Below are 22,640 nucleotides of genomic sequence, written 5' to 3'. Positions count from 1 at the left end.
GAAAATTATTTGTTAATACTCCTATATGAAAAAACTATTGGAATCTTAAAATTTGGGTTGAATTTTTATTTCTACCATGTTTGCTTTTTTACTTTTATTATTTGTGCTTTTATCTTACTATTTTCTTCCTTATATATTTGTGGGTGTTATTTACTTGATTTCTTGGATTAAATGCTTAAGTCATTTATGTTTCCATGCTTCTTATTTTCCAATAGGTATTTCTTTCTTGTTTTTAACCTTTCTTTAATTGAAGTATAGTTGACATATACAATATTATATTAGTTTGAGGTATATAACATAGTGATTCCCCATTTATATGCATTACAAAGTGCTTATGATGATAAATGTAGTTGCCATCTGTCACCATACAGAGTTACTGCAATATTATTGACTAATATTCCCTGCGCTGTACTTCTGACCCCCCTGAATTACTTATTTTATAACTGGAAGTTTGTACCTTTTAACCCCCTTGTAGATCTCCCATCCCCACACCCACCTTCCCCTCTGACAACTACCAGTTTCTTCTCTGTATTTTTTAGTCTCTGCTTTTGTTGTTGCTGTTTATTTGTTTTGTTTTTTAGATTCCACATACAAGTGAAATTTCTGTTTAATTTCACATAGCATAATGCCTTCACGATCCATCCATGTTGTAGCAAATGGCAAGATTTCATTGTTTTTTATGGCTGAGAAGTATTCCATTGTATATATACATATTCCACATCTTTTTTATCCATTCACTCATTGATGGACACTAGGTTGTTTCCATATCTTGGTGTTGTAAATAATACTGTGATGAACATAGGGGTGCTGTCTCTCTCTCCCTAAATAAATAAATAATAAATAAATAAATAATCATTAAAAAAAAATAAAGTTAGATCCAAAAATTCAATGCAAAGATTTGTACAAAGGAGCTTACCACCGGTTTTCTTCTAGTTTTATAGTTCCAGGTTTTCAATTTAAGTCTCTAATCCATTTTGAGTTAATTTTTGTGTATGGTATAAGACAGTGTAGTTTTATTCTTTTGAGTGTGGCTGTCCAGTTTTCCTAACACCACTTACTGAAGAGACTGTCTTTTCCCCATTGTATATATTCACCTCCTTTTTCATAAATCAGTGGACTGTATATGCATGGGTTTTATTTCTGAGCTCTATTCTGTTTTATTGATCTCTGTGCTTGTTTTTATGCCAATACCATACTGTTTAGATTACTGTAGCTTTGTAATATAGTTTGAAATCAGAGTCCAGCTTTGTTCTTTCTCAAGATTGCTTTTATGGTTCTATACAAGTTTTAGAATTATTTGTTCTATTTCTGTGAAAAATACCATTGGAATTTTGATAGAGATTGCATCGAATCTGTAGATTGTTTTGTGGTGGTATGGATGTTTTAATGATATTCTTTTAATCCACGAGTATGGTGTATTCATTTATTTGTTTATTTTTCAGGTTCTTTCATTAGTGTCTTACAGTTTTCAGTGTATAGGTCTTTCACCTCCCTTGTTTAAATTCATTCCTGGGTATTTTATTCTTTTTGATGCAGTTGTGAAGTGAGTTTTTAAAATTTATCTTTCTGATAGTTTGTTGCAAATGTATAGAAATAGAACAGATTTTATATATTGATTTTGTATCTTGCAACTTTACTGAATCCATTTATCAGTTACAGCTGTTTTGGTGGAATCTTTAGGGTTTTCTCTATTTAAAATCATGTCCACAAAAAGTGACAGTTTTAATTTTTCCTTTCCAATTTGGATGCATTTGCTTTTTCTTGCCTAATTGTTCTAGCTGGGATTTCCAATACTATGTTGAATACAAGTGGCGAAAGTAGGCATCCTTGATTCGCTCCTGATCTCAGAGGAAAAGCTTTGATCTTTTCACCATTCAGTATGATGTTAGCCGTGGGGTGAATCTTTGTTAATATCCAGCACTATTCCCTTATTTTACAAGATAGATAAATTCATTGCAAGTGGGGATTTTTTTTGATTATTTGTTTATAATACTTCAAAAATGTGGAGTCTTTCCTATAGGATGCCTCTTTCTTTTTTAAGTATTGACTTCATAATGTATCCTTTAAAACCAGCGATAGTATTTTCTGAGCAATAGTATTTTCTGAGGCTGCTTGCCAGATTATATTCATGTAAAATATGAACGTTGAGTAACTTAAGATGAACTATGCCTGTGACCTTATTTTTAGAATTTAAGTTGCTCAAGTACTGACACAATCACCTATTTTGTATTAATTTCAAGGCTTCTTTGGGTTCACCAAGATTTGCTTTACACATACTCTGTTGACTTATTTTTACCCTGTATGTTGCCCTTGGTTTCTTCCCTTAACTTGTTTTAACCTGTTTGATATAAAAAAATCTGTGTGAAACAGTAAATTTGGCATAGTTTCTCTTTTAAGTAGTGCTTTCTGTAGCCTGTCTCATGGGATGTGTATCCATTAGGATCAGGTTTGGCGGCATATACTAAAAATCTGACATATGTGGGCCTTGATAGGGAAATTTATTTTTCTCTCTCATTCGTCAAGTCTGGCATTAGGAAGTGCAGGGATAATAAGGAGTTTCACTGTATGGGGGATTCAGGCGTCTTCTGTCTTCCTGTTCCACTGTCCTTATCACATAGTCTCATGATCTCAAATGGCTGTTTGAGCTCCAACTCTTACATCCAAACTCCAGGCAATAAAAGTGAAGAAGGGTGGAAAGGGGTCTTTGCTGGCTTAGTTTGGTCACTCTAAGCAGTCTTTTCTCCCCAAAAGACACAAAACCATTTCATTTTACATTTCATTAACCATGACGGGGCCATGTGGCCTCTTGGCTATACCTGTTACCAGGGAGCCTTGAAGGTATGTAGAGTATTTTATTTCTCCCACGGTGTACCCAGCTAGATTCTGTTGGGTTCTGTTCATTGTGAAGGAAGGATGGAATGGGTGTTGAGGTAAACACTAAGAGCTTCTTTACCTCATAGTTATTGCACAGTTTTTATAGGAACGTAGGAAACCTGGAGAGGTCTAGATTGCTCAATATCCAGGTTGTAATATAATCATGGGAAACGATACTAAGGTATCTCTGCTCTGCCTGTTGATTTAAATGTATTCGATTTATATTAACTGTCATTTTTGTGTTACTGTTACCAGATATATTCACTAAGCACGTTTTATACCTTCTCTATAATCCCTACAACACTTTCTGGTAGGGCACTGTATTTCATGCCACAGACGAGAAGACTGAGGCCCGGATAGATTGCATAACTTGTCAGGTTCTCCTAACTGGTTAAGTGGTGAGTCAGATATTGATCTCTGTTTGAGATCAGTATTGATAACTGCCTCTGCCCTCTTTATTAATCTGTCTACTCATATATCTATCCACTGCTACCCCTCCTCCACTCCTTGTACATACAAATTATTTGAGGTTGCTCAGACATACACAAAAACAACAGAACAAGAAGATAAGCAGATTGAAGGGAGTATAAATGTGAGAAAACCTGATGAAGGTAAGATACAAGTGGTACACAGAGCTGAATGCTCCCTCATCCCAGAGAGGTGCTGCAAGGCTTGGCCTGACTTACGTTCTATCAAATACTAAAAGGGAAAACAAGCTTGAATCTTCCTTACTGGGATTCTTGGCATCTTCATTGTTTTAATCATATAATATTTTGAATCCTTATAAAAATGCTAGTTTTTCATATTGCAACTTCAAAGAATCTTTAAAGGTCATTATAATGGTAATATTAGTGTTTTCTGGTTTTCTCTTCGTGGGTTAGGTGACCTGAATTACTGTTATTTGTTTTTTAAGAAGTGGAAACCTAAGGACACCTGCGTGGCTCAGTCAGTTGAGCTTTGGACTCTTGGTTTTGGCTTGGGTCATGATCTCAGGGCTGTGAGATCGAGCCCCACATGGGCTCCGCAGTGGGCACAGAGTCCGCTTGAGACTCTTTCCCTCTCTCTCTGCCCCTCTCATGTGCATGTGCGTGCTCTCTCTCTCTCTCTCTCTCTCAAATAAATAAAAGTAGAAGCCTAGTCAAAAAGAATTTTTTAGCTGGATACGGGTCATGTGCTTAGTAAAAACTAGGGCTCATTTTCGTTTGTTTATAGACATGCTTGTATCATAGTTTTGAAAGGTATATTTTGGAAGACTGTGATCTTGACAAAAATGGTGGTGTGCTTTTTGCCAGAGCTCCGTGAGGACAAAAGATTTTGTCTTACTTATTTTTTCTCTGGTGTCCTCAGTGTGTGGAATATATTTGATTAGTGAATAATGAATGAGCAACTAGTAAATGAGAAAAATCTGTTAACAAATATAATTAATATTTCTCCTTTAAACAAGTAAGCCAGTTACCTAAAATAGAGGAAAATAGGTCGTTTTTTTTTTTTTTTTTTTATAGCCCTGGCAAGTTGTATGAGGTAGGTTATAGTACCATTAATGATTGGACATTGGGACCACAAAGTCCAGCCCTTAAACTTGATGTATTTGGAGAACTGCCATAACTGTGATAGACCTGTAACAAAGTGGTTGTAAAGGCAAGGAGCAGGAGATGAGTCTGGTAGGCTTCTGGCATGTGAAAGTTCCTTATTAATTGTAAGGAATACAAGTTAGGCCCCGATTTTGAAAGATTTTATATGACACGTTTGTTATCTTTTTGAAAATGGTTAATGGGAAACAGAAGGGACATGATTTGGTTTGAGTAACATTTAAAAAATAAATAGTGTAACTCATTTCTTCTATTTTAATTTGCAGGACTATTTGTGAAAAATTAATTAACAGAATATTTAATTACTTTATTTTGTTTTATTTCTCAGGATGTGATCTTCGTGGTGGGAAGCTAAGTTTTTAAACTACCCCAATGGATGCAGACAGTGATGTTGCATTGGACATTCTAATTACAAATGTAGTCTGTGTTTTTAGAACAAGATGCCATTTGAACTTAAGGAAGATTGCTTTGGAGGGAGCAAATGTAATTTATAAGCGTGATGTTGGAGTAAGTATCTAAATTTTGGTATGTGTGCTGCGTAGACTAATTGTATAGTGCTCTGAATCATATTCTAAAACATATTCTGTATACAGACAGTTTCTGAGCACCTTACCATGTGCCAGGTGTACTGAATACGATATTGAGCCTCATAGAAGTGGCCCCACCTCCCCGGAAGTGTCAGCTTTTGGATGTTCCCTGTCTCCAGGTCTTAGCAAAGAATTCACAGGCTACTAGAATTTTATTGTTCTCTCAGTTTCTTTTAAATGAAGACGGGGACATGTGTATGTGTTATATACTTATTCAGATATCATTTTTTCGGGGCTCCTGGGTGGCACAGTCAGTGAAGCGTCAGACTCTTGGTTTCGGCTCAGGTCCTGGGCTCAGGTTCTGATCTCAGGGTCGTGAGATGGAGCCCCGCGTAGGCTCTGCTCTCAATGCAGAGTCTGCTTAAGTTCCTCTCTCCTCTAGTCCTCCCCCCACTCTCTCGCTTTCACTCTCTCAAATAAATAAATCTTTAAAAATATCTATATATATAGTTTTTTTAGTTACATGAATGTTGTATGATATGAATGATGCCCTGATATGTGTTGTAATTTTTGTAGCATATTGTAATACCCCTCTTTATTTAGCCAAAGTAGTTGGTATTCTTTAGTAACGAATTGCTGAAAATAATGTGATTCCTATCCTGACCTGGACACTATAAATTTTAGTTTTTGTTAGACCTGTAACATTTAAAATAAAAGCATTAATAACTTGCTTTTAACCTTACTGAGATTAACATTACAAGTGACAGTGTGTGTTCACTGGCTTTTATAAACCAAATGATGTTGAAATGTATATCTTACACATTTATTATGAAAATTATGAATGCATATGAAGGCTCTAAGCTCTAAAAATTAGGTGCCAGTGTACCTCAGTAAATTATCATTAGCTGTTAGTACTAGAAACTAAGTTATGATGAATTAAATTCAAATAAAAATTGCAGTGACCCACAATTAAAGATCAGTAATGCCATTGTCACCTAAATAAAGGAATAAATATATCTGCTAAGGAGGTTAGAGAGTAAAATGCCTAAACTGCTTTGGAACTTGAGCATGCCATGTGACAGGGAAGTCCTCTTTCATAGAAGGTTAATTGAAAAAGCTGAATTGATGGCTAAGGTGGTGGTGGAAGACAATTAAATGCAGAATAAACTCAGTTTAGTGTTTCGCAGCCACTTGCGTATGAAGTTTTGTAGTATCTTTTAGTTCAAGTTTTATTTGGCTCTTTGGTAAATTTTATCCTTCCAGACTTACTAGCTTTCTAGTTTGATAATATAACATATGACAGAGAAAGGGCGAAACTCAAAAAATAATAAAAGTTTTGAGGAGAAATGTCTGATTCATTTATATGTTACAGTATTCAGTAAACATTTATCTCTTATGCATAATGGGCATATAATATTTCCATAAATGAAAATTGCAATGAAAATTTAAATTCACATTGTTCTCTTGGACCTTAGTCCTTGACTGATTTATGCTTACTCTGTAGATAATTTCATTCAAACCCACAACCTTAAATGCCTTTCATATCTAAGGAATCTGAAATTACATCTCCAGCTCCAACGTTTGTCCTGCACTCAAGATTTGTATATTGAACTTGAATATGTAGTAGGCATCTCCAGCTGTAAGATACAATGTAATGATGAGTACGGTGAAGCAGTGTAAAGCAGGGTGGGAGGTGGGGAGCAGGGAGGGGATGGGTGCTTTGGTGGAGTGGTCAGGGAAGGCCTGTCTATCTGACATCTGGTGAGAGACTTGAATGAAAGTGAGACTATTGAGGGAAGAATATTCCAGATGAGAATAGTAACAATTACTGTAAAACTCCTGAGTTGTGAGTAAGTTTGGCATCTTTAGGGATCCTTGCAAATAGCAAATTCCAGTTATGTGACCCGGGTGGAATGAAAGCTGAAAAGTTTGCATGCTTGTAGGACATTGATTTTGAGTATGTAGTAAAAGGTTTATATAGACCTTGTATTTTTAATTAATTAAATTTCCTTTTGAATTAATATGTTCTTTGTGTTCAGTATGGTACTTGATTTCAGGTTGGATGATTTGGAGAACAGTTATTTATCTCAGTCTTGGGTAAGCGTCGAGTAGTAGTTACACTTTTACTAAAATGGCCACATGGAGCAGAACCATAAGGAAAATTAACAATATGTAACCACGGTTTTGTTTTATTTTGTTCTTTTGCAGAAAGTATTAATGAAGCTTAGAAAACCTAGAATTACAGCTACAATTTGGTCCTCAGGAAAAATTATTTGCACTGGAGCAACAAGGTAAATTTTACTTGGATTTTTTACTTTAATTTTTTGATTTTTCTGTCATAGAAAGGACATTTTTCTAGACTTACAATCATGTGTATGGTTTATCATTTTTGTCAGTATAAAATTTATTTCCTAACTGATAATCTTTTTCTTTCCTTAAAACCGTAGTGAAGAAGAAGCTAAATTTGGTGCCAGACGTTTAGCGCGCAGTCTGCAGAAACTAGGTTTTCAGGTAACATTTTCAAAAAATATCCAAAACATCCAAAAAACTGCAAATATTAAAGGATTTAATTTATAAAGTTAGACTTTTTAATTTAACAGACTAAAGAAATCACACAGAGAGGTGCCTGGGTGGCTCAGTCAATTAAACATCTGCCTTCGGCTCAAGTCATGATCTCAGGGTCCTGAGATCGAGGCCCTTATCAGGGCTCCCTGCTCTCCGGGAGTCCTACTTCTCCCTCTCCCTCTGCCACTCCCCCTCCTTGTGCATGCTCTCTCTCTCTGTCAAATAAACAAAATCTTTAAGGAAAAAAAAAAATCACACAGATAACTCTTCTCATGATTGGCCTTTTTCTTACTGTCCTTCAGTACAAAAATTTAGTAGCGAACTCTCATCCATGTGAGTACTTGTAAAGAATCCTGGCTTTTTCGCTAACCCCTTGTTCATTGAGAGACTTGTTGCCTTACAAGCGAACTGCCTTTTCAACTCTTTTAGGGTGTTCACTTCTCACCAAAAAAATCTCGTTTTTGATCATCTCAAGAGTGTATGTCTGGATGATGAGTAGGGAGTGTATTTGTTTTTATTTATAGATAGCTATCACATACATTATAAAGAAGAAAAAAGATACTAGAGTGGAACTTGCATACATCTGTGCATTTAACGGCTAAGAGTAAACAGCGTTCCTACATATTATGATTAGTGAGAACATACCATTATAACAGGGAATTGTGATTATTTAAAATATGCAGAATTTATGTAATCTGTGCTTTGGAAATAACTGTACATGCTCTTGTAAGTTGAAAAGAATTCACCTGAATAAATAATACCAACTATACACCTTGTATAAGAACTCAGAAAAGGGACGCCTGGGTGGCACAGCGGTTAAGCGTCTGCCTTCGGCTCAGGGCGTGATCCCGGTGTTCTGAGATCGAGCCCCACATCAGGCTCCTCCGCTATGAGCCTGCTTCTTCCTCTCCCACTCCCCCTGCTTGTGTTCCCTCTCTCGCTGGCTGTCTCTATCTCTGTCAAATAAATAAATAAATAAATAAAATCTTAAAAAAAAAAAAAAAAAGAACTCAGAAAAGACTGCATTCTGTAAAATCAGATGTATTAAAAATGACATAAATCCAAAACAAAATGCACATTGTATAGAAAGGGACATTTGTAAGATTGGCTTGCTGTGTCAAATCCATGATGTAGTCCACAAAAAGTACACACTGGTTGGCGGGTTCTCACATGTAAAGTGACCGTTGCTGGCAGGTTAACTTTATCAGATACAATTTTATGGAGGCATAAATTTGAGTAAAACTAGTACATATTAAGGACTTGTTACGTCACTTGGAAATAATGAGTAAATGAAAGAAAAAGGTGAGCTGTGGTCCTCAAAGAGGTGAGTCCAGGTTGGATGGAATTTGAATGAGCACTGGTGGAAAGTTGAGTTTTTTTCTGACTCTTCAGTCTTCCCTGAGGTGGGAGGTGCTAGAAAGGCATGGAAGTGCTGGTGGGTAGGGGAAGGGTTGGTGCTCGAGGAAAGTGGCAATATTGAGAGTCTTGACTCATGGTGATGTCACTTTGGACAGTTTTGTGACTTTCATCAACTGCCATGTGTAAGTACTCAGCTGCAGAACAGTTAATCCAGAATTGTGATTTTACTGGGAACATTTCAAAACATAATAATAAGATAGAACCATTCAGATTATTGGTAGGAGTGGCTGAAGTTACTTTTCAGTCTTGGAGCTTCTTGTCTTAGCATAACATTGGAAGTGTTGAGAAAAATCCCAGTTAAAAACAATTTTCTCACCCTACCCCCCAAAGAAAACAAACATCTAACTACACTCATAGAAATATCATTTGATTCTACTGCATATAAGAAAATGTCTGACCTTTGGAGCTCAGTGTATACTCAGTGATTATTGACTTTTGAATGGTAACTTTTCCATTTTGACTCTGGAGAAGGAGAACTCTGCTTTTAATTTTTTTATCACTCTTCTTTATCCTATCCTAGTAGATCAAATATCCCATTTAAAGTATTAAAAAAAATTAAACATATTCAAAAGACCAGGTGTTTTGATCATGCAAATATCTCAGGTTTCACTTAATTTTTAAGTTTTTGACCTTTTATTTCCCTTTAATTATAGTTGACCCTTGAACAACACAGGTTTGAACTGTGCAGATCCACATATATGCAGATTTTTTTCAGTAAATACAGAATAGTATTATAATTGTATTTTCTCTTTCTTATGATTTTCTTAATAACATTTTCTCTAGCTTTATTGTTAAGAATACAGTATGTAATATAAGATACAAAATATGTATTAATTGACTGTTTTATGGGTAAGGCTTCCAGTCAACTGTAGGCTATGAGTAGTTGAGTTTTTGGGGAGTCAGAAGTAATGCATAGACTCCTGACTGGCCAGGGGCACTAATCCCTGTATTGTTCGAGGGTCAACTGCATGGCATTAAGAAATCACTGATAACCTAAAATACTGTCTCAGTGTTTAAGATGTGCCTGTTCTTTCTTGGTTGCTCTAATTCTTAAGGATTGAAACAATTAGTTACAATTGCCCGGATGAGCAGGTTTTGTTTTCTGAGGAGTAAATTTTTGTTTCAAAACAGTTCATTGAGTTCTTCTCTCCTACAGGTAATATTTACAGATTTTAAGGTCGTTAACGTTTTGGCAGTGTGTAACATGCCATTTGAAATCCGTTTGCCAGAATTCACAAAGAACAATAGACCTCATGCTAGGTAAGTCTTTGAAGAATGAAGACAGCTTACCAAATTTATAATTATTGTCAGCCTGTAAATATTTATATTAATTGTGATTTTTGGGGGGCTTTTTTTTGGTATAGTTATGAACCTGAACTTCATCCTGCTGTGTGCTATCGGATAAAATCTCTAAGAGCTACATTACAGATTTTTTCAACAGGAAGTATCACAGTAACAGGTATTTTATGATATTGAAACCAAGCTTACGGTCCGTTATGGTTCAAGCGAGGTGCCCATATCAAAATGGAAATAATGTCTCATTTGTCCCCTTCAGGCATTTCTATTCCTCAAGGGGAGCCAGTCTCCTCACTTTTAACACTGTAGTTTAGTTTTCCCTACTTTTATGTACTATTTTAAAATCTTACGTATGCTATTTTGGGTCTGTCTGCTTTCACTCATCATTATCTTAGTGTGCGATTCATCTGTATTAGTCCATGTAGTTATAGATCATTCATTCTTACTGCTGTGTAGTATCTATGATGTGAACATACTGTCCATAAGCATTTGGATGGTTTCCAGTTTGGAGCTATTAAGAATATTCTAGTATATATTTTCATAGTATATTTTTTTTAATTTATGATGTCTTGCATTTAAAATATTCAAGAGAAACTCATTTTATAAACTTCACAGAGAAGAGGTTTGACATAAGCAAAATATTCAACTATCATTGGTACCTATATGTCATGTCTTACGTGTATTTCATTCTATATCTTTTATAAGTATTTGCAAGGGGTGGTTTCAAGCGACTAGGCGTGGAGAGCATTAGTTAGCACACAGGATGGCTTAAAGGTACCGTCTTTATAATGGTATAGAAGCATCACTTGGAAGTCAGGCCCAACCTTCAGCTAAATTGAGTTCAGGAAATTTCTTTGGTGTTCTTGAATTTTTCTTTGTATTCCTTCAATTCTTAGAGGAAAATACACATTATTGACACCTCTAGACTCTGAACAAGGAAGCTTAGTTTTGACTCATCTTACGGGTTTTCACATCTTCCTTGGAGACTTTTAAAGCCTACTGCCAGCGTCATGCTTGTATCTGAAAATGGAGTGATGGGGAACAAATCCGTTTGTTCCCTTCTTTCAACTGTCTCTCTCTACATTTTGGAGCCCAGACTTCTGAGAGGCCCCAAAGTCTATTGATCGATAAGTCCCTCCTAAGTATAGAGTTTACGATGCATAGGTAAAATCTATATTTACTGAGTTATTAGATAATTAAACAGCGTAATAACGAGCTGAAGATAATTGGGTTAATTAGTATACATTATATATTTACATCAGGAACATCCTATGAAATGTTAACGATTCAGTGAACAGATACTGAGTGGTTCCCATAGGCAAAGGCGGGGGGGAGGGGAATCAGGAAGGAGCAGACCCGGATAACACGTGGTCAGTACCTTCAGAGAGTTCACGGTGGGTACAGTATGTACGTTTTCAGCATCTTTCAAGAGAATTAAGTGTACTTTAGTGAACCCGTTTTTATTCAAAATAAGTTTTATGAAAATCTTTTCATTGTTTCTTTTTAGCTATTTAAATGGAAGAGTACATTTAAAAAAAGTTATTCCTAGCATTATATGGATTAATTCACATATACTGGCACCCCCTTCCCACATGTGTGTTCCCCTGTTTACTGAGTAAGCTGTGAGGATGAATGGCCAGCTTAATAATAAACATGTGGTGGGTAGCAAGCACTAGTAAATCTGGGGGGGGGGGGTTTAGACCACTTAATAACAACTCTGCAGTTTTCCAATACCTTGGAAGCAGCTTTGTTTTACGTTGCTGGGTTCCTCAGTACTCCTGTGAGCATCAGAAGTAGCCTAACTGAAAGCCAGGCTATAGTGACCAAACGGATAGTGACCAAAGTGTCTGGTCCCGTTTATCATTTCTTCCTTTAATCAGCACCTAACAGCGCCATTAGATGTGATTTTTATAGATACTGTCTTCACACTGCCCGAAAACAAGATGAATAATAGCATTTTGTGTTTCAGATTTCCTTGAATTGTTCAGAAACAAATTTTATTCTCTTGGTTTGTATTTTGACTGTATAGTTATGTAAAGTGTAGATCTTTTTTTTAAACAATTAATCCGCTAGTCTAAACTGTGTGAATGTTTCCGGTTCCGGGAAGTGCACGTTCCTAGCGCCCTTCTCACGTCTTCCGCCGTTGTGTTTGTTACAGGGCCCAACGTAAAGGCCGTTGCGACTGCTGTGGAACAGATTTACCCATTTGTGTTTGAAAGCAGGAAAGAAATTTTATAATTCATCACGTAATTGGTTAGAATCCCTAACGGAGCACCTTTTAAAACCTGCTGCACATTGGACTCAAAACAAAAGGAAAACTGGACCAACGGTAATTGAGGAAATAGACTCTTTTATTCATTCACGGCTACAGTGTAAGCTCCAGGCCCTTTGGATTTTATTTCAAACCTTGCTGTAATATAAAAAGGAAGTTTACAAGACATGACATTGCTGCTTTTACAAAAGGACATTCTATTTATTTTCGCAGTAATTCTCATGTCCCCGTAAGCAGAGCTGTCACAGTGTGCACTACCTTAAATTGTTTCGTTATGTCATTATTTCTTCCCGGTTTGAGCTAACGTGTTTTATTTGTGAATAGTCTTTTACATTTTTGTATGCTGAATATGGGCACCAAAGAACCTGTAAAAGTTATCTTTTTCAATTGAATGTGCACAAATAAAAGTTTGGAAAAGATCTCTCTTCATATCCATTCTGTAACTTTTATTCCCCATTTTCTATTTTAACAAAAATTGTATTCATAATTCTTTTTTCTTTTTAATCTATGCAAGCTTAGACTTTTGCTAAAGTGTGTTGGCTTCTTTTTGAAGTGTATTTTGTAAATATATATATGCCACATGTGTATAGTATCTTTTACTGCTCTGTTACCAAATATCAAATAGGAATTTTTTTTCTTGCAGATTAGAAATAAAAGGATGTATATAAACTCTAGGGAGCAAACCGGAGTAGAACTTTATAGATTAAGCATAATGTTTTCTGTTGCTAATTTAATATGATAGAAAATGTTAAATATCTTTTAAAAGTTATAAAAGTGTAGTTTTAAAAAGCAAAGCCTCTTACCTACAAGATGGATATGAGAAAGAAGCTGTGATGGGTTGTACCTCAAATGTCCTTTTGTTATTCTGGTAAGACTCACCTCTAGTTGTAGGAAAGTAGTAATCTTAGGTTGGTGCTGAAGGCTATACTAAGAGTCTTGTCAGAAGTTGATACATTGTGCTGTTTTAACAAGAAGTGCCCACAAGCTGCCTCTGTGCCACAGTATAATTATAATATAGTTCAACTTGAACTTGAAAGCCATTTTGCAAGATACGTCTTTCCCCTTGCTGTGTCCTATTTAATGGAGCTGAAGTGCGACTAATCAGTATTTGGGATTGCTCCTCTTAAAGTTACAGTAAATACGCATTTGTGAAACAGTGGCCCCTGGCTTACCCAAGAGCCCTGGGGGTAGTATGCGATCAGGGTGCACCTGTGCTTGGGATCAGGAGTTTAGCAGAACCAACAGTAATTTCACTTAGAAATAAAGCTGAGTGGACAGTCCAATGAGCTTCTTAGTAGGGACTTAATAGAGACAATATTCCAACACAATCTTCCACTAAAACCTGAATTTTCAAAATGTTTTGAAAGTTTCATGAAAAATTTGCCACATCTTGTCCTCCATGTTCTAGTTTATTTTCCTTACCGTATTATAAGGTCTTCCAAACCTACCTTACAAACTGCACTGAACAACATACGTTATTTTTTATTTATTTTTATCTTCTTTTCTCTCGATGCCTTCCCCTACTGTGCCTCTCACTCTTAAGTCGGGGGGCAAAGGCTAGCTTTTATATTTTCTTTCTTGTGAAAGACTTAATTGTGATTTTCAAACTTCTCTTATTCTCTCTCTCTCTTTTTTATACATTAGGTTTATTTGCTTCATTGTAAGATCCAGTAGAATAGGGTAAACCTTATAAAGTATAGAGGATGATACAATTCAGTGAAGAAGTCACAGGTTCTGGGCGACTATTTTTAAAAATTGAGATTTTCCACTTAGCTTTAACTAACAGTAATAAGTGACCTGTTTTGTGATGTTCACAAAAAAGGAAATAAAGGGGGAAACGTGATTATATGGTCAAGGTGCAGATCCAGATGTTGTAATATTTTCAGTATTCAAGTGACTTGAAAAGTAGGTAGCTCAGTAGCTCATCAGAATGCTTTCTCAGAAAAGAGGAAGACAGACAATCTAGCCAGTTCAGGCTTCAGGGCTGCCGTGTGAGCATCACCTGGCGAAGTGTCGTGGCTAACCCACTAAACTTAACAAAGCTGGTAAGAATGAGCGTGTCTGATGTCTTCTGCTGGCTCTTCACAAGTGCTGTAAATTTTTTTATAAATAAAAACTGTGAATATATACATACAAATAAGTATTCCCCCTTTTTTATTTTTGAAAATCAAAAAAGCTGTGGTTAGGGGTGTATTGGGTAAAAATTTGAAGACAGAATTATTTAGTTACAGACTCAGGATAATAAAAGAAAAATACAAGAGTGTTTAAGATGCTGAAGTTGAAATCACTAGTGATAAACCCCCTAAGTTTATGAACAGTTTCCTACCCATTTGTGATGAATGGCTGAAACAAGAAATTGCTAATGTATATATACAGTGTTTGAACTTCCAAGGAAACATGTAACAGTTTTGTTAAATATCTTATAATCTGTGATGCTTGACAAAGAAAAAAAATTCATATCGATTACCTGTCTTGATTTTTTAAAAGTCATCTCAGCATAGAATTCCACTGAGGAGTCGTAATAAATTTCTTAAATTGATCCACTACAGAACACACTTTTCCTTCTCCTTCCAAAATGGAAAACGAAACACATGCTCTAACTTGCATAGGAAATGTGCCGTGGTAGAAGTAAGAGCTCGAGTCTCCCTTCCTCGTAACGTTCCCTGCCAGTCTTCATGATGCGATGCATTTCAGAGTCAGGACTTTCGGTCATTCTCCTGAGTCTCTGCTAATACAGTTTCACTCTTACTTGCATGGATTTATAGTCTTTCCATTTCGTTATAGGGGAATTCCTAGATCATATACCCTTATATCAAACTGGGACAGTTTGTTAGGGGCCAATAGGAAAATTCCAGTCTAAATAACAAAGGGTTTTGGCCCTTAGGATTCTCTTTTCTTCAGGCTGGTCATAATGTTTTATTCTTTTTCAAGTTAGGTTGTTCATGCTTTAAGTGTTTGTGTGTCTCCCATGGCTTATAATAGTAATTTAATGGGTCACTACTTAAGTAGATCGAGATTCTTTATTGTAGATTTTCTGTCATCATATGCACATCGGTAAAATACCTCACCGAGTCTTAATATTCAACTGGAGAAAAACAGAAGAGAGCAGTTCATTGTGGTGTGGGCAAAACCCAAGTTTACGTTTCAGTTGGTGACCTCCGTTTCATCCTAGAGAACGTGGTGAGGGAATCGTCCTGATGGCTGAATGTCACTCACTACATCCGCAGTCATCTGAAGGTCAGCAGCAGCTACAGCCCGTGTGCCGTAATCCGAGGTAGTGGTCGTCCTGAGGAGTGCAAAGAGTTGCAGGAGGCTATATGGATCGCTCTTCAGTCATCACGAAAGCCTTCCAAGGAGAGTGGTATCAGCTTGACTCAATAACTCACACCTACTTGATTAGAGATTTGGATCAATAACCTAATGGCCTGACTCCTTTTCTAAGGTTTTACTAACAGGTACTACTAAATAAAAATGGTCCCAGGATTTTGAAATTGTCCTTTCTAGTCGTATTTTTTTAAAATGGGTGGAACAGTGTTTATTTTTCTCAACTGTTGCAGAATTGTTTTTTAACGTTTTATACATAAAATTCATAAAAGGGTATTTTGCATAACACTGTAGTTCATAATTCATAAAATAAGCTGCATAATCTTTGTACTTATTGAACGATAATTAGGCATCATCACTGAAATCCCAGCCAGGATCCTCTCCTGCTAATCTAGGATGTAGGCGCAATTATTCACGTTGTGTCCTGGTTCTTTTTGACAGAAGGCCCAGTGCAAGTACCGTCGTAGTGGGCAAAAAACTGTACGCTCGTGTTCAGGCCACTTAGGTGTCTGAATCATAAAGCCGCAAGCGGCCTCCGTACGTACATACCTTAAGGCAAAAGTTGATCGCATTGCTAGTTCGTAGTTTTTCAAAGGCTGCTCTGTGAAAAAGGTGCAAAGTATTGAACCAGCCAGTATTTGTTTCACCTGGAATCCTACGCAGAGGAAGAAAGGGATCACGGGATCTCGTACCTCATTGACCTTTCGAGAGGTGAAGGTTAAAGGTTGTCTTTATAATTTCAGGGTGTCTCTAAAACTAGCTCCACGACACTAAGGAGAAAACATGGGAGTGGCCAATATTATGTTGGCACGAAGACACCTTTCTAATTGTTCTTTAACAACATTTGTAAGATTTGAGGCCATTAGGTCTCTGGAGAAAGGTGCCTCGGTTGTCCCCTACCACACAGCTTTTTACACTCCAAGAGCTGCTCTTGGGGTTTTCTTTTTTGAAGCTGTTTTGGCACTAATTCCTCTTGATGATGACTCATAAAACAAATGTTGTTTTTCACATAGTTCCTGAAAGAGAAAGAGGCACTAATGAAAATGTCACTCTTAGTTATAGTACTTGGGGAAAAAAAAAAAAGGTACAGGCTATTATTTTTTTTAAATCACCCTGGGGCTGTAATGTTTTAGCTAAGCCAAAAAGACATTTTTATTGCAAAGGCTTGATGTATCATGAAATTCAGTGTATCACCGAACTTTGGTCAATCTCACGCAAAGGGTAAGGTGGGGAGGGTGACTTCCCAGAAAATCAAGGCATTCCTACGTACAGAGTCCAAAGATAGTATTACACAGAACTAATGGGGATCATGTCCCAGATCCTATTTTAGTTTTCTCCTCTTCTCAAACTCTACCAATATGCCTGTATTTGTGTCTGCATTGCCTACCCTCTGCATTACCCTCTTGCTCCTGCATTAATAAATTCTTTTCTATGGGATTACTGCCATCAGCATAAAAATATGCCCTAGTATTTTACATTTATTTAAAAACAAAGTAAGGCCACCTTTGAGCCTCTTTCGAAGATCTTTTCCTGTCACTTGATCCGTTACTTAAGTAGATACAGACCTGCTTTCAAGGAGCTTACTTTTTAATAGAGGAGAGAAGCGTATAAGCGTAACATTTCAAGCAGTTAAAGTGCTAATGAGAAAAATAAACAGGAAAAAAGGAAAACAGGTGGGAGGTGACGATCATACTACTGGCATCACTCTAAAGAGGTGACATTTGATCAAAAACTGACAAGGAGGAAACCCTGTGAAGAACTGGAAGCATGTGTTTCCAGAAAGATCATGAACGACAGAGGCGAGCTTAGAGAAGTAAGTGGCAGCCATAAAAGTGTGCATTTTATTTGTAATGTAATTGGAGCCACAGGATTTTGAGCTGAGGAATGACATCTTTAAAAGATCAGTCTAACTGCTATATCGAGGATAGACTGGAGAGGGCAGGGGCTGGAAGAACAATGTAGAGGTTAGTCTAGTCCACGGAAAAGATGGCGGTTGGGACTGCATGGCACCGGTCGAAAAGGTCGGGTTCATGGTATGTTTTGTTAACAGATTTAACGAGACTTAGTACAGATGTAAGGAGTAGGGGTTATCGTGGGTGAATCCTAAGCGTCTGGCCTGAGGACCCCCTCCCCACAACCCCCAGGCAGAAGGTTTGCAGAGGAATGTATGTGCATTTGGGTGAGCGGGACTGAGAATCAAGAGTTCCGCGTAGGTCATGTTAAGCCAGAGATGCCTATTAGACATTTCGACCAAAGATGTGAAGTTAGCAGATTTGGAAATTTGAAAGGTCAAAGATCAGACCCTGGAGATTAAAATCCATTTGGGAGTCATCACTTTATGGCTGATAATGCCTTAGGGATAGATCTTACAGAGTGAATATAGATACGGATCTTAAGGATTGAGTCCTGGGCACATCTGTATTTAGCAGTGTAAACGAGAAGGAAGAAGCAAAGGAGACCAAGGAGTGACTAATGAGGTAGAAGGAAAAGCGGTGCAGTGTGCTATTCCAGGAGACAAGTGAAAGTGTTTCCTAATGGTCATCTCCAAATGAACTCATCTAAAACATCTCTCAATCCCTGAACCTCGTGCTTTTTCTGGCTGGCCTATCTGACCATCCATGCAGTTTCTCAAGCTAAAAATTTAAGTATCATCCTAACTACTTCATTGCCTTACTCTTCTTTTTCATTCATTCATTCATTCATTCATTCATTCATTTATGCATGCGTGCATGCATTGAGTAACTTTATGTGAGATCAATAAGCCAGTGAGGCTGATAGCAAAGTGATCTAAGAACTAAATCTTAGGGCACAAAAACTTCACAATACTGGGAAGATAAGATGGAAGCAGCAGAGGCTGCTGAGGGAGCAACTGACAGGAGACAACCAAGAGGTGGGTCCCCGAAGGCGGGGAAACAAGTATTTCAGGAAGGAGGGCATGCTCTCCTCAGGCCAATCCTGGGGATGGTCACCACACTAGCCATTACGATGAGGAATGAGACTGACCACTGGGGTTAGCCATGTAGAGGCCGCTGGGATGTTAGAGCAATTTCACTAGGGTGGTAGCCGTTAACGTCTCCCTGGAGCAGGTTCATGAGAGAATGGAGAAAGAGGAATTGATGACAATGAATATTCCAGAACTTTGCTGTAAATGGTAGCAGAGAAACAGCACAAGCTAAAGAGGAAAATGGAATCAAGACCTTTTTTTTCTTTCCCCCCCTTTTTTTTTTAATGGGGAAAAAAGTCACACAAGGTTTCCATGCTGGTGAGAAGTTGAGATCCAGTAGAGAGCTGAAGCGTGCAAGACGCACGGCTGAGCAGAGAAAACTGTTGGAGAATGTCCTGGGAAAGAGGTGGGGGAGAGCGTGAAGCGGCTGGCCTCACACAGCAACGGTGGCACTAACAGAAAGAACCCAGAGGGGTGACGCTGTATGTAGGTACAAACACTAATGTGTGCGTTGGTGTGTAAGGCTATGGAAGTTCCCTTCTGATTGTGTCCATTTCCTCAGTACAGTCAGAGACAAGGACATCAGTGGAGTGAACAGGGCCGAGGAGGGGGGGACGTTCCCAGAGAGAGAAGGTGGTATGGAGCAGTTGTCTAGAAGACAAGCAGTTAATAGGCCTGGGAAATATGTGATTGCCAGGCAGCACTGAAGGCCACTTGAAGTCAATGATCATGATTTTTTAAAAAATTTATATATTTGAGACAGGCAGAGAGAGAGAGCACACGTGCGCACAAGTGGGGGGGAGGGGCAGAGGGAGAGGGAAAAGCCGACTCCCCGCTGAGTAGGAAACCGGAGATGCGGGGCTTGATCCAAGGACCCTGGGATTATGACCTGAACCAAAGGCAGATGCTTAATGGACTGAGCCACCCAGGCGCCCCCAAGGGTCATGATTTAAAGTGAGAAAAACTCAACAGGGCGCCTCTGTGCTCTCTCAGCCGTGTTCAGCTGGGCCACGGCAGAGGTTCACGTGGCCCCCTGCACAATGTCAGTCAGCTCCCCTCACGCCCTGCTGGAGTATTTTAGTAGCTTCCCATTGCACTTAGCATGAAATCCAAGGGGCACCTGGTGGCTCGGTCCGTTAAGATTAAGCTTCTGCCTTCGGCTCAGGTCATGATCCAGGCTTCCCTCTTCTCCCCCCTCCTTCTCCCTCTGCCCTCCCTCTGGCCCCCCTCCCCTCATTAGTGCTTGCTCTCTCTCTCTCTCTCTCCTTCTCAAATAAATACATAATTAAAAATCTTAGGGAAAAAAAAAAAGAAAAAAACGAATGAAATCCAAACTTGCTGGCCTGCAGGGCTCTGCACTCATCTCTACGAACTTTCTAACAACCTCACAGATTCAGCCTCCTGGCCGGAACAGGTCAAGTGTGTTTCGGATTAGTTTTGCGCTAGCCGTTCTCCCTGCTCCAGTTCTCCTTCGCCCTATCTTTGTTGGCTCCTTATTATCACCCAGATTTTATCCTAAGTGTTACCTCTCAGAATAACCTTCTCAGATCACCTGATCAAAAGTAGCCCCGTAATCACTCCCTAGCTTATCAGCATGTTCTAATTCTCGCAGCATTTCTGCTCGCTGAGTAATGTGGCGGTAGCACCTTGAACAGTGCCTGGCACATATTAGATGCTCAGTAAATACTTCTCGAACAAGTGAGTTTGGATGAATGAAGGAAGGAGCGACCACATACATTAAATTGCTAGAAGCAAAAACTAACCTAAGTCTCAGAACTAAAATATTTCCAAAACATTCGCTCATTCATTTTTTCTCTGTTTCCACTTAAACTAAGGAACATAAAGTCACAGCTGAAACAGCAAATATGGCCAACATCCCATTTTGAGTTTGTGGCTGGCAGGGCAGAAGTTCAACATTAAATCCTTTCAAATTACATTATTGCTGAAATCTTTTTTGACCTCTCAGCTGACTCACTGTTTATTTTATAAGAAACAACCTTGGAAGAATATTTGTTTTCTTGTCCTTGCAGAAATGGAAACAAAAGAACCTAATGCCAAAAATGAGAAAGGAAAATGTTAAGCAGCATGTATCACCTTTGAAGTTAATTTCACATTAGAAATCGTGTCCTTGCCTCCTCCTTAGAAAGTCATTGGGATATACATGTCAGGACTCTCCTTCCCTGGTGACAAAATTGGACTCACTTTTTTCCTTAACTCCTCAATTTGTGAAGACTCCCTTAGCACGGTGTCCGAGCTCACTTCGGAGCCTGTGTCCCAGCGAGCTCCCTGGGCTTCCCGTTCCATGTACTTAGCTAGTTGGATAACTTCTCAATACCATTAGGGATTTTATCTTCCTTTTTATTTTTGTCTCTGACTTTTCCCTCCAGGGAACCTTGTTTAACATACATATTCCATAAATACTTAGCCAGCTGACACAATTCAGGCTGCTTACATTTCCATTTTAAAAACCTTTGCCAGGGCCTGAGTGGCTCAGTCAGTTAAGTGTCTGCCTTCACTCAGGTCCTGATCCCAGGGCCCTGGGATCGAATCCTGAAGCTCCAGGCTTCCTGCTCAGCAAGGAGTCTGCTTCTCCCACTCCCTCTGCCCCCTCCCCCCGCTTGCGTTTTTTCTCTCTATCTCTCTCAAATAAATAAATACAATCTTTTTTTTTTAAGATTTTATTTATTTATTCAACAGATACAGAGACAGTCAGCGAGAGAGGGAACACAAGCAGGGGGAGTGGGAGAGGAAGAAGCAGGCTCATAGCGGAGGAGCCTGATGTGGGGCTCGATCCCACAACACTGGGATCACGCCCTGAGCCGAAGGCAGACGCTTAACCACTGTGCCACCCAGGCGCCCCTAAATAAATAAAATCTTAAAAAAAAAAAAAAAAAGCCTTTGTCCACCTGCTGCTTCAAGCTGAGACCAACCTCAGGCTCCGTAGTCCACAGAAATAGGAGTCAGCCAAGGTTTCCAAGAGCGACTGTCTCCTCTCTCCCCGCAGTGCTGGGCTGCCCCACGACACACACCCCAGTAGGTGTTTTCGCTGCTGCTGGGAGTTTCACCTGCAGGATTGTTCTGCCCCCTCATCTTTTATAATTCTTTGCATCAGACCTAGTATCTAGACTTGCTCTTCAACACACAGCACCCGTGCGGTCCGTCTAGGGTTGCCAGTATCTTGGCTTTTGGATTTCCCTTACTTTGCACTTTATAACTGGAGGTTTGGATTTAAATTGAATAATTACATGACTCAAAAGTTACAGAAATGTGATTCCTTCAAAAACATTTCATAATTCAGAGCTTTACCAATTTAGACAGATTTCTTCCCCACCCTGTTCCTGAATGAGTAAGTTTTGTTGCGTTTTAGAAAGCCAAATCATATGTTGCTAGGGATGTCTCCTTCTGGGGGTCTACCAGATAGAAATATTGGCTTTTCCTAAGTTTTGTCCTCAAATTTTTATTTGGTTTTCAATTGGATACCTATGAAAGATAGATCTAAAAGTTTCTTAATCTTAATTCCAGAACATTCATTCCACTTTCAAGGTAGACTTTTTAAAAAAGAATGCGGGGGCGCCTGGGTGGTACAGTCGTTAAGCGCGTCTGCCTTCGGCTCAGGGCGTGATCCCGGCGTTCTGGGATCGAGCCCCACATCAGGCTCCTCCGCTATGAGCCTGCTTCTTCCTCTCCCACTCCCCCTGCTTCTGTTCCCTCTCTCGCGGGCTATCTCTATCTCTTCAAATAAATAAAAAATAAAAAAAATTTTAAAAAAATAAATAAATAAGAATGTGATCAGGAGTGATAACAGAGTAGGCCCTTTGTTCGTTCAGCTC

The 22,640-nt window shown here is 38.5% G+C and overlaps 2 protein-coding genes across 3 annotated transcripts in view; one reads left to right on the top strand and one right to left on the bottom strand.

Annotated features, from left to right (window-relative positions):
• Positions 1 to 14,679, top strand: part of TBPL1 (TATA-box binding protein like 1) — a 35,980-nt gene extending 21,301 nt beyond the window's left edge. The window contains exons 2-7 of the mRNA XM_026504842.4: positions 4,792 to 4,970; positions 7,199 to 7,281; positions 7,438 to 7,501; positions 10,131 to 10,234; positions 10,339 to 10,433; positions 12,429 to 14,679. Coding sequence (XP_026360627.1) covers positions 4,836 to 4,970; positions 7,199 to 7,281; positions 7,438 to 7,501; positions 10,131 to 10,234; positions 10,339 to 10,433; positions 12,429 to 12,508 — 561 coding nt within the window. The 5' untranslated portion in view covers positions 4,792 to 4,835 and the 3' untranslated portion in view covers positions 12,509 to 14,679. The remainder of the gene's footprint in view (positions 1 to 4,791; positions 4,971 to 7,198; positions 7,282 to 7,437; positions 7,502 to 10,130; positions 10,235 to 10,338; positions 10,434 to 12,428) is intronic.
• The window catches only part of SLC2A12 (solute carrier family 2 member 12), a 55,795-nt gene continuing 45,758 nt past the window's right edge, over positions 12,604 to 22,640 (bottom strand). For both annotated transcript variants that reach the window (XM_026504838.4, XM_026504839.4), the window contains one exon: positions 12,604 to 16,882. In XM_026504838.4, the coding sequence (XP_026360623.2) occupies positions 16,729 to 16,882 (154 nt within the window). In that variant the 3' untranslated portion in view covers positions 12,604 to 16,728. The remainder of the gene's footprint in view (positions 16,883 to 22,640) is intronic.

The sequence above is a fragment of the Ursus arctos genome, unplaced genomic scaffold, assembly GCF_023065955.2.
Source record: "Ursus arctos isolate Adak ecotype North America unplaced genomic scaffold, UrsArc2.0 scaffold_13, whole genome shotgun sequence".
Lineage (NCBI taxonomy): Eukaryota > Metazoa > Chordata > Mammalia > Carnivora > Ursidae > Ursus > Ursus arctos.
Note: the sequence above shows the minus strand (reverse complement) of the source record. Positions and strands in the feature narration are given on the sequence as shown.